At 47.9% G+C, this 12,017-nt stretch overlaps 1 protein-coding gene across 2 annotated transcripts in view; it reads right to left on the bottom strand.

Moving 5' to 3' along the window:
- The window catches only part of eif3d (eukaryotic translation initiation factor 3, subunit D), a 21,870-nt gene that overhangs the window by 3,777 nt on the left and 6,076 nt on the right, over positions 1–12,017 (bottom strand). For both annotated transcript variants that reach the window (XM_043679468.1, XM_043679467.1), the window contains exons 4-14: positions 10,778–10,914; positions 9,954–10,042; positions 8,805–8,877; positions 7,854–7,969; positions 7,095–7,227; positions 4,748–4,895; positions 4,072–4,226; positions 2,608–2,693; positions 1,756–1,885; positions 1,004–1,146; positions 709–901 (exon numbers count right to left, since the gene is read on the bottom strand). In XM_043679468.1, coding sequence (XP_043535403.1) covers positions 709–901; positions 1,004–1,146; positions 1,756–1,885; positions 2,608–2,693; positions 4,072–4,226; positions 4,748–4,895; positions 7,095–7,227; positions 7,854–7,969; positions 8,805–8,877; positions 9,954–10,042; positions 10,778–10,914 — 1,403 coding nt within the window. The remainder of the gene's footprint in view (positions 1–708; positions 902–1,003; positions 1,147–1,755; positions 1,886–2,607; positions 2,694–4,071; positions 4,227–4,747; positions 4,896–7,094; positions 7,228–7,853; positions 7,970–8,804; positions 8,878–9,953; positions 10,043–10,777; positions 10,915–12,017) is intronic.

The raw sequence follows: 12,017 nt of genomic DNA, 5'->3' as shown, positions 1-12,017 counted from the left end.
GGGCAACTTTTTCATGCAGAGGGTGGTATGTGTATGGAATAAGCTGCCAGAGGACGTGGTGGAGGCTGGTACAATTGCAACATTTAAGAGGCATTTGGATGGGTATATGAATAGGAAGGGTTTGGAGGGATATGGGCCGGGTACTGGCAGGTGGGACTAGATTGGGTTGGGATATCTGGTCGGCATGGACGGGTTGGGCCGAAGGGTCTGTTTCCATGCTGTACATCTCTATGACTCGTAACTGTCGTGGACTGCTGCTGAATTCCCAGCTCAGTCTGCACAGTGATGTCAGGTTGTCGGAGGAGCTGCGTTGAATGATAACCAACAGCACACCACTCCACCCCCCCAACCCCCAATCCAATCACCTCCTGTATTGAGTTTCCGACTGAAATGTAGAAGCACTTTCTCTGTCCCATGTTAATGAGAACATTCCAAAGCTGCAGATCCTCCCACTGGAAAATGCATTTTCCCAAAATGCACGAGAATACTGTTCAGCCAAACGAATGCATGCACAGGGCACTCTCAGCCTTCCCTCACCTCACTTCGTCATCGCCTTCATTCTCTTCACCCACTGGTTCTCCCCAAACAAGCCTCTGCATCATGCAGACCGTGGTTCTGAGGGGGAGTCACTCTCCTACCCAACCCCTAACACCAGCAGCAGCTCCTCCCCCACCTCAGACACACACTGGCACTGTACTCAGAGCTCACCTTGTTAGGATCTTTCAGGATGAGGTATTTCCCTTCATCCAGTTTCATGCAGATGTCAATGACACAGCGGAGGATACCCCAAGCGTTCTCCATGCTCAGGTTAATCTGACTGGCAAACTCGTTGGGTTTGAACTGCTGGGTGCCCAGGATCACATGGCGAGACGAGTCCTTGATGTGGAATCGGGACACATACCTGTAGACAGAGAGAGACAGAGATTGGTCTCAATGGCTAACAATCCTCCCTTTCACCGTCAGACATCTTTCTATGTTCAGTTCCAATGCCCTGACCCCTTACCCGAGTTTAAGATATTCCGACCCAGCCAGCAACGCACAGCAGGTCCAGCGAGCCAGCTTGTAGCTGTTATTCTTTAACTCTGTGGCGAGAACAGCTCCCCTCTGAGAGTCCAGCTTCTGACGCCAGTCCACACCATTACAGTACTGCAGAGGAAGAGGAGTTCAGTCTCTTACAGAAGGCCAAGAGCACAACCTCATTGTTAACAGGAACATCAACAGATCCTTAAAGAACAGGGTCAGACAACAGAATCACTCAGACACTGAACAAAGGAGCCAAAGGCTGCGGGCAGCTCAGACTCCTGTGAAACCCCACCCTCCGCCCTACTCCCAGACCCCCAAGTCAACACCACACCCCCCCACCCTCCGCCCTACTCCCAGACCCCCAAGTCAACGCCACCACACCCCCCACCCCCCAAGTCAACACCACCATACCCCCCACAACAAACTGTCAATACCAGCAAGCTCCCGGGTTCCCAAACTATCAAAGGGACAATGACAGGGATCCTCCACCAACGCTGACACACACCCCCCGGCGCCCAAATGCTGACACACTCCGCCCGGCATTTAAGTGCTGAGACAATGCACCCCCCCACCATGGCGTGTGAATGCTTACACACTCCTCTCCCCCCCGCAGCGTGTAAACGCTGACACACTCCAGGGCCAGCAGCTATTGTTATGATCGATACTGTGCAGCAGATAAGGAGCCCCCGATAGCTGACTCTAACGAGTGACGTGCAGTCACTCAGCCCGTACCCGTGAGTCCCACTCATTCAGCGTCTTGATGTTGATGAAAGAGACCTCGCCGTTAGCACCCGTCATGACACCATCGTGTTCACATCGCACAATCAGATCAATGTCTTCGCCCAGCCTCCACCTCCGATACCTGCAGGAGGCAAATCAGATGGAAATGTCTGAGGGAGGGAGGTAGTGACACTATCACATCAGCATTAGAGAATTAAAGCAGCTCAGGGTACAGTGATGTCACTGGAGGAATGATCCAGGAAGTAAGTGGTCAAATCTCACCAATGTAACTTAAGTTTATGATTTAAGCTGTGCTTTTAAACGTGGGAACACAGTGCTGGGATCAGTGGAAGTACCTCTGAGCTGTCAGAGTGTCTTTTGTGAAGCTCTAGGTAAAGAAACCAGCCCTCCTTACACGGTCCGAGCTCCTTTTGATGGGGGTTACACACCAACTCAGTTGACTCCTAACTGCCCTCAGAAAGAGCCAGAGAAATGTCACTAAACTCTTGTTCACGCAGCAGGAGAGCAGACAGTAAATGCCAGTGGAGTCTGCATCCCAAAACACCATGTGAAAATGTCGTGAATTTACAGGGGAGTACTAGCAGAGGGTGGTGGAAACCGGCCAGTGAACAGCTTGGCAGCTACTCATTCCAAGTCTCGACCAGGCCATGGTGCTGTTTGCACCCAGGACATCACTGCTCTGTGCCATGCACCAGTTTCTCATCAACTACGGGGACACAGGTTCTGTCATCTCACATTGTGTTAAGTCACTGGCCTGAGCCATCCTGCATATGACTACTCATCGCAAGATTTAGATCCAGTGGATCACACCTCACAAGACTGCGAGTGAACCCTCGCCCTCACCTGTATCCCACTGAAGCCACCTCGTTTTTGTCTACGTCGTCTTCCACAAAAGGGTTTGGATTCGGGAACTTGTACTTCTCTACACCCTAAGGCAGAGAGGGAGAGACCGAGACTGTGAACAGCAGCTGACATTACTGGAGAAAAACACTCATGTCCAAGGGACAGTACGCTGACCAGCTACAGCAAGCAGTCCTCTTATCATTGGACATTACCAAAAGGATCCCTATTCCACGTAATAACCCATTCCCAAAGTCAGGCAAGGCTTTACTGGTCAAGAATTAAACAGGAGATTCTATGTAATCCCCACAGAACTCTTGAGAAACAATGGAATAAACACCAGTGTTCCTGACATTGTCAGACTTGTGTCTGTCAGAACACCCCAAAGCACTTTCCATCTAACTATTGCGACCTTCACACGTCATAGCGCAGGCAAAACAGACAATCTTCAAACTGATACCCAATCAGCAATACTGAGCTTCTAGAGAATTAAATGGGATTGGAGTGCACAATCACTTATTCCTGATATTTATTAAAAAATAATTGATTGGTAACATCTGATAAAGAAACAAAAGTAAATATTCAGCTTCTCTGCCCCACACTATCTAACCGTTTCTGTCCCTCAGTGACAGTGTAACACATTGTGGTCAATCAGCCTGCTCTCCCCATTCACTGGCATCTTGGCTGACCTCTGCCCTCATCGAAATACCCACTTTTGACCCATATCCCTCCTAAATGTTTCAGTAAAAATATGATCAAGCTCAGATTTAAAATTAACAACTGACCCAGCGTCGATTTGAGTAAAGAAAGACTTCCTCATTCCACTCAAAGTCAGGCTAGTTTTTATACTGCATTTCTATTTGTTCACAGAAAGTGGGGGTCGCTGGCTGAGTCAGCATTTATTGCCCCGAGGGCACTTTAACAAATCTCTGGGTCTGGAGTCACATGTGGGCCAGACCAGGTAAGAGCGGCAGATTCCCTCTCCTAGTGAACCAGATGGGTTTTTATGTCAATCCACAGTGGGACATGGTCAGCATTAGACCAAGTCTTTACTCCAGACTTTATTCAAACTTCTCCATCTGCCAAGGAGTGATGTGAAACCTTGTTCCCAGAACACTGGCCTGGTGTTCTGTACTATCAGTCCAGGAACATCACCGCCCCGCAAGACCTAAACTCAGCAAACAGCAGAGACAGAGACAGTTTCTCTGTATCTCTCATTTCCGCTCCTCTACATATCTTGGATTCAATACACCCCGTTCCCTCAAATGTGTGATTCTCTCACCATTCTCCACGCTGCGATATCTCAGTACATTTCTTAGGTTCAAAAGCAAAAACGGTCTGCTGTCAGTAGCTGCAGAGCTGCTATTGAACTGAATACAGTATTCTGACCGAGGCCTAGCCAATGAATCGGAATCTTCAGCACCTGTTAAGCTGCAGCTTACAATATCAAACTGAGCAGTCACTTACATCGTTTGATGTCCCCTTCCTCACCATCTTCAGGCATTGCTGAGAGAAGTTGTGGTTGATGTAAGTGGCCTCCATGGCCAGATTACGGGGAGAATTGAAAGAATTCCCTTCATCTTGAGGCGGCTCATTGGCAGTTTCACTGACTGTCAGGAGGTCTGTATGTTATAAAAGACAGCAAAAAGTAACCAGTAGCCACCAGGACTGGCAATCAGAGCTGACCAACAGTCGGACATTCAAAATAAAGGTGTGCACGAGACAGGATGGCGAGGAGGTGAAGCAATGGTAATGTCACAAGGCTAGTAATCCAGAGCCCGAGGCCAATGTTCTGAGGCCAGGGGTTCAAATCCCACCGTGGTATACTGAAATTCAAATTCAAAAAATCTGGATTAAAAAAGTGATCTAACAGTGACCGTGTGATCACAGTCAATTGTTGTGAAAACACAGCTGGTCCTTTAGGGAAGGAAATCTGCCATCCTTACCTGACCTGGCCTACACGCGACTCCAGACCCACAGCAATGTGGTTGTCCCAATTGCCCTCTGGGTAATTACAGGCAGACAATAAATGGCCATGATGCCATGTCAGGAACAAATAAAACAAGAAGGATTTGTAAATGTTGGGAGGGGAGTGGGGGAACACTGTCCACTGTGATGCTGTGCCTGGCTGCTCCCTCCTTACCGAAATCGGAGTGGTCACGTTTATCGAAGAAGAGTTTGGATCCAACCCGCTGCACAATGATGTCCCATGAGTAGACCGACCTGGTGCAGCACATCAGAGTGGCCAAGATGGCATCGGTTGCAAATACATTGCCCTGAGACTTGGCCAGCTGTAAACAAGCAAAAAACCAAATCAGTGGCTCATTGCAAATACCTGACAGACCAGTGAAATACTCGGTGTTCAACAAAACCGGAATAATCAACCACCTTACACTCCGCTTCGAGACACTGGGTTATGTTGGGATGAAACAGCGTTAAAGGATTGGACTGGCAAATTAGTAACAGCTCTGTGACAAGAACACTCAAACATAAGGACCTTGAGTACACATGCAGCACAATCACTCAGCACCTCCTTCAGCTATAGGGAGAGGCTGAATAGGCTGCAGTTGTTGTCCCTGGAGGCATCTGGATAAGTTTATGAATAGGTTTAGAGGGGTATGGGCCAAGTGCTGGCAAATGGCACGAGATTAGGCTGGGAATCTGGGGCATGGACGTGTTGGACCAAACTGCCCGTTTCCGTGCTGTCCATCTCGATGATCTAAGTTCCTTCAGTGTTACACCCTACCTCACCTGGTCAGCTAACACGGTCACTTGGTCAGGATCCAGGACTGTAGGAATGAGTATCACCACCACGGAGTGGTGTAAACAGACGCTCTGTTGTCACCTACTGGGAGCACACTGCGATGGGTAATAAATGCCAATATTAAATCGGAGTCTCACATCCGTGGACAAATAATAGAAGGCTGATCAGCCCAGTGAGTCAGTGAACTGGACAGGAAGGTCACCCATGGCAAATGCCAGGCAAGGTGACATTCAGAAGCACACAGAACAGTGGAGTGTCGTACCAGAACTGAAATATTAACGCTGTTTCCCACTGTCTGCAGATGCTGCCATATCTGCTGAGTTTCTGCAGCATTCTCTGGAGAGAAGGAAATGGAGTTAATGTTTCCATACCATATGACACTTCAGTGCCCTGTGTTTCAGATTTCCTAGACTCTCCCAAAAAGAAAACAACCTCTGCATCGAATCTGCAAACTGACGCTCAAACATATATTGGCCACTTGATTCGAGGTGGGATGGGTTGTTCCACCTTGGGTCTGTTGTGCTGTTCAATGAGAAGACGGCTGATCAGAGTCTCCCCTCCACCCATATGCACCATCTTCAAAATGGGTTATACCCATGTTGAGCAAACATTCATTGATGAGGGGGTCAAAATTATAAATTGACTTTGCACATTCAACAGATAGACTTCCAACTCTGCAAAGGTCTCTGGCAATGTGATACCAATGTCAGCTACAAGTCAAACAAATTCAGGACAGGAAACGGAGAGAGGGCACAGCCACTAAAATGGATGCAGTGTCAAAAAATCCTGCTTCCTCCACTCTCAAACTTCGAGAAAGCTGCAGCAACAGTGAACCATGAAAGGGAGCAGGCTCAGAGGTTCCTGGTTCTCTCCCCGACCCAAGACAGGTCTGCAGTTGGTGAACCGACTCAGTGCCTGCTGCAGGAGAGGAACTTCAGGTGAAGCTCCTGCCCCAGCTACTCTGGCGTGGAGCACCTACAAACCCAGCACATTCACCATCTCAGCTGACAAACCCCGGCACTGAGGAGAGATAGAGGGGTTACACTAGGAGAGGGGGAAAATAGGTTGCGTCAGTCAGTCACTTTCTAGCAATTTTTAAATTGGGGATGAACATTGAGTGAAAAGTCTTAGCTGATGAGAAGGTGGGGGGACAGGATTTGCAGTTTTAATTCATTAATAAATGACAGCAGGGAGTCACCTGGCTCCAGTATAAAATGCTGTCAATGAAACGTGGCTCACCAGCACCTTCCAATCCCATGTCCTTTACCATCCAGAAGGATGAGGGCAGCAGATACATGGGAACACCACCCCATGTAAGTTCCCCATCAAGCCCCTCACCATCCTGACTTGGAGATATATCCTTCCGTGTCACTGGGTCACAATCCTGGAATTCCCTAAGGGCATTGTGGGTCTACCTACAGCACATGGGCTGCAGTCCGTGCATTAAAAAGGAAGCTCACCACCATTGTCTCAAGGGATATCAAGGATGGACAATAAATACTGGCCCAGCCAGTGATGTCCACACCCCACAAAGGTGAAAAAATATAAATGCTGTGCCTAGACTCAAGAGGTGACTGATGGGAAACTGGCCATCATCTCCAATCCAGCTGGGATACAAACTCACTCACTACAGCTTGTCTTGAGCCCTGGCTAACAGCTCCACGAATCTTTTTGCCCCTCCTCCACTCTCTCAGCCCCCTCTGACCACATCCAAACGGGAGCTCACCTTCCGGATGACAGGATCGTCGGTGGTGGTGACAGTGTGGAAAATCCTCTTGATGCTTCGCAGTGGTTTCTCGTTGCGGGTGGTGATTCGGTCGAAGGCCTTGTCATAGTACTCCAGTGTACCGCAGCACTCTCTGCAGGGAGCAGGAGCACAGCACTGAGACAGCAACCAAATCATCCGCCTCCGTGGCGCAGGCTGACCGGTAAACATCCATCAAACATTGGGGAGAGCCACATTACTCTTCGAAATGGGGCAGGGGGCGGGGGAGTCTTGCTTTAATATCTTGGCTGAAAAGACAAAGCAGCACTGCGCAGAAGAGTAAGAGATTGACAACTCAACCTGCGGCAGGGCCAAAATGGGGAGTCTTGAGAACTGAGTGGCTGAGCCAGAGAAGTGTGTTCCAGAGAAAATACAGTCGGTTCTGCTATAACGCATGTTTCTTCAACACGAATTGGCTTTAACGAGATTGAAGACCGTTATTTGTAGAACATAAACTCTCCTCACCCACATTGGTTATAATGTGATTCCGACCGCATTAGTTTCAATGTCACTGCTATTGCGCGATTTTATAACGCAAGATCACACGGGAAGTGAACTATCGCGTTATATCAGAACTGACTGGACTGCACGAGGAGTCAGGGCATGAGCTTCAATAGTAAAGTAACCAGCCTGTCTCCATTAGCCAGGGAAGGATGGGAGAGGATGGAGTGACACTGAGAAGGGCAGGGAAAGACAAGCTATCAGTTTAGATATACTCACATGTCACTGGGTTCCGCCACTTCCATGTACCTCATCTTCATCAGCCGAGGGAAATCCATCTCTTCCTTCACCTCCCAGTCACTGCGCACTTCAACAGAGGAATCTCTTGGCTTCAGCTGGAAACAGCGAGGGCATGTGTCAGCAATGGCAGACAGTTACCAATGTATTACTCACCCATGGCTACCAACTTTAAAACAGGGCTGACTGGAAAATCTCACATTTCACTTCCACTAACAACAAAAGAAAACATCTTAAAAAATAGTTCATCAGGAATTTATCCCCTGTACTGACAAAATGTCCCAGAATGAACAGTAATTATATTGCCCTGTTAAGATAGTCTAAGATGCCTCACAGGAAGGTTATCAGACAACAATTAAATATTCAAATCAACACAATGTCAAATCATGAGAGCTGCCTGAGCGTGGAGGAAGGACAGAATGTCTCCCAAAAAGCAAAACACGGAAACCTGCAGGTATCCAGAAGGAACCATCACCTATTTCAGTCCTTTGGAAAAACTATCCAATTATTCCCACTGCCCTATTCTTCCACATAGTCCTGTCACACTCTCTGCTCTCTATTAACACTATCTCCTCCTAATCCCAATCCCCATACCTCTGTCTCCAATATCTCTCCCTTTCAGAGCTATTCTTGACCCAGTCCATTCCCCTGAGCCAATTATAGACTTTTACAGCACAGGTGGTCATCGGGTAATACTAATGCATCTGTGCCAGAATGGACCTGGCATCAGTTTCCACTTGCCCCAGCTTGTCAGTGTGACTGAGCACTGGGCAGGGGACATGTGAACATGTGTGTGCACCTCCTCCCCCACATCCCCCCTCCCCCACCCCACAACGAAATGAGTTACAGACCTTGTGCTAACCACCCTCTGACAATCGCTGTACTTTGCTGACACACGCCGGGACAGTGTAAGTGAAGTTTAAACATTCTGACCTGGTTTTTCTGGTCCCATTTCTGTCGTACGCCAAACTGCTTCTGAAATTTCTTCTGCAGCCGCAGGCGGTCCCTGGAACAAAATCAGGAAATGCAACTTGTCGAGATGATTGGGAGGACACCCCACGTCACGTGAGCTGGCCCAACCGGACCTGACCTGACCTGACCTGACCCAAGCCAGCCGGTGGATTTCGGGCTCGGGTGGAGGCCACACTGACAGGTTTTACAGATTTTTGCCAACATTCCCCAAGGAGATGTGGGGGGTTACAGCTAAAGCTGGCACCCAACACCTATTTTTGATTGCTCTTGAACCGAGAGGTTTATTCAGTCATCTCAGGGCAGTTCAGTGTCAATTACATCACCATTGGTCTGGAGATAAAAGAACTGCAGATGCTGGAATCCAAAGTAGACAAACGGGAGGCTGGAAGAAGACAGCAAGCCAGGCAGCTTCAGGACAAGAAGTAGGCAAGATTTCGGGTGGAGATCCTTCCCTCCCTCTCCTGATGCTGTCTGGGCTTGCCGTGTTCTTCCAGCCTCTTCTTTGTCTACTTTGGAGTCATACATTGGCCAGACTACGCAAGGATAGGAGATCTCTTTCGTTATAAGGGCATTAGTGAACTGGGTGGGTTATGACCACAGTCAGTGATACTTGTTAATAATCTCTCAGATTTAGTCGCTGCATTTGAATATCACCAGGTTTACTTTAAACCAATGCTTCCTGGTGTCACCCACAGGCCAGTAGATTATTAGTTCAATGACGTAACAGTAAAACCACCAACTTCACATGCACAAACCAACAGCCAAGTCTATAACAAAGCAAAAGCATTCAGAAGCATCCCAGAGAGAGCGAGCGAGGGACAGAGCGAGGGACAGAGCGAGGGACAGAGCGTCAGACAGAGAGTCAGACAGAGAGTCAGACAGAGAGTCAGACAGAGAGTCAGACAGAGAGTCAGACAGAGAGAGACAGAGAGAGACAGACAGAGAGAGACAGACAGAGAGAGACAGACAGAGAGAGACAGACAGAGAGAGACAGACAGAGAGAGACAGACAGAGAGAGACAGACAGACAGAGAGAGAGTGAGACAGCATCTTGTCAAAGGGAGAGCAGGACAGAGAGTTGAACAAACAGCGAGTGGAATGGTTCCCTCACCTCTCCTTTTGCTTGGCGCTTTTCGGAAGTGTCTGCATGTTAAACTGCAGCAGCTGGCGCCGATCCTTCTCACGTCGCATGTTTCTCTGCTGCAAAATGGAAAGCAATGTTAAACTTCACTGAGTGAACAGCAGCATCTGCATTCTTTCAAAACAAAAACAAAAAGAGCCACTTTTACTTCATAAAAATCTGTTTGAAGAAAGGGCCACTCAACCCAAAACATTAACTCTGGTTTCTCTCCATAGATATCGCCAGAGCTGCTGAGGCTTTCCAGCAACTTTTGTTTTAGCCATTTTACTGACACCATTTCGAACACTCCTGCAAACTGCAGACAAAGGGACAGATTAATCTGTGGAACTTGCCTGGAACCCTCATAAAACAGGTAGGCAAGAGTTTAACAAAGCACTTCTGCTGTTGAATGGGTCCCCCTGCTCAGTGATCCCACAGAAAGCGTCCCCACCCCCATGACTTTGTTATAAACCTGGAGGATACACAGTAATCTGGACAGTCTGACCAAAGACTGTATGAACACTAACCACAACCAGGTATGTCAGCGATAACACAAAACATCACCGGCATGGCCAGCTCCATCTCAAACACCTCCAGCTCGAGTGAAAGATCAAGGTGCTGAAATGTTTCCTGTCTATGGTCACTGCTAGACTTTCTCAACACTTTCTGTATTTTTGTCTGCAATGCTTGGATCTGCTCAGAGAAGACACTGGACCATGTAGCTGGTCTCCCCATGGCTTCATCCTTGTCTGCACATAAAACATCAAGAACAATCCCCTCAGCCCGCTAACTACACGCAGACCCCTGGCAGATACCTGAGCAAAGCGCATACGGTTCCTCTGGTATGCAGTCTTCTGTGTGCGGGCCGTGTCGACCAACTGGAAGCTGCTCTCATCCTCCTCGTGGAAGTAGGCGTACTGACTGCCCCCACCAAACTGGGAGGAGTACTTATCTGTGGGAGGGAAGCGCAGACACATCACATCACCAGATCCAGAGAAGCTGCAAGATGTGCACGGACATGAGAATGAATATGAATCCTTGTAGCACCTTTCACAACCCCAGGTGGTCTCCAAGCATTTCACTCTCATCTAAATACAGTTCACAGTGTAGTGTTAAGGACTAGGCCAGACCACTCAAAACATTCTTAAGCAGGCAGCCCAGACTGTAACTTTCACTATTTGTTTCTGCAAGTGTACAGTGAAAATTACCTTAAGTTTTACAACTGACAAAAATTTATTCATAAAATTGTGGAACGAAACACAAATAATTCAATACAGAATACCCACAGAACTCAGTCTATCCAAGCTGGACTTAATTATGCTGTTCCAAAAATACACAACAGCACCAATAAATAAACCCCTCAAACACAGTAAAACTGAAACAGAGGCTTACAAGTCGAAGATAGAAGGGCAGAAGGAGAAAGCGAAGTTCCAGTCTCAACTGACTGACTTCAGCAGCCTTTCTTCACACACCCTGCTTCTGAACTGAACAGCGAGCGAGCTGGCCACGCCCCCTTGACTATCCTGATTACTTCTAAAACAAAAAAGCTTTGGCCTGAAGACTCGTTTGCTTACGTATAAACAAAAAGCCTTTCATTAAACCCTTTCGTCTCTGTACCACTTAAGCCGATTCGGAGTTTAGGCTGTTTTACAACCTCTCTGCAAAAGAAAATCAAGGACTTGGTAACTTTGAAAGAAGGAACAGCTTTTAGAGAATAAAAGGACCAGTTTTGGGACAGTTGTCACTGTCACAATGCAGGAAACACACCGGCCAATTTGAGCACAGCAGGCTCCAACAAAACAGCAATCTGAAGATAGGATAGTGAAGGCGGTGTTTGGTATACTTTCCTTTATTGAGTATAGGAGTTGGGAGGTCATGTTGCAGCTGTACAGGACATTGGTTAGGCCACCGTTGGAATATTGCGTGCAATTCTGGTCTCCTTCCTATCGGAAAAGTGTTGTGAAACTTGAAAGGGTTCAGAAAAGATTTACAAGGATGTTGCCAGGGTTGGAGAATCTGAGCTACAGGGAGAGGCTGAACAGGCTGGGGCTGTTT

Source organism: Chiloscyllium plagiosum, chromosome 39 (genome assembly GCF_004010195.1).
Source record: "Chiloscyllium plagiosum isolate BGI_BamShark_2017 chromosome 39, ASM401019v2, whole genome shotgun sequence".
In the NCBI taxonomy this organism is placed as follows: Eukaryota; Metazoa; Chordata; class Chondrichthyes; order Orectolobiformes; family Hemiscylliidae; genus Chiloscyllium; species Chiloscyllium plagiosum.
The sequence above is the reverse complement of the archived record's forward strand: the minus strand, read 5'-3'. Positions and strand labels throughout refer to the sequence as shown.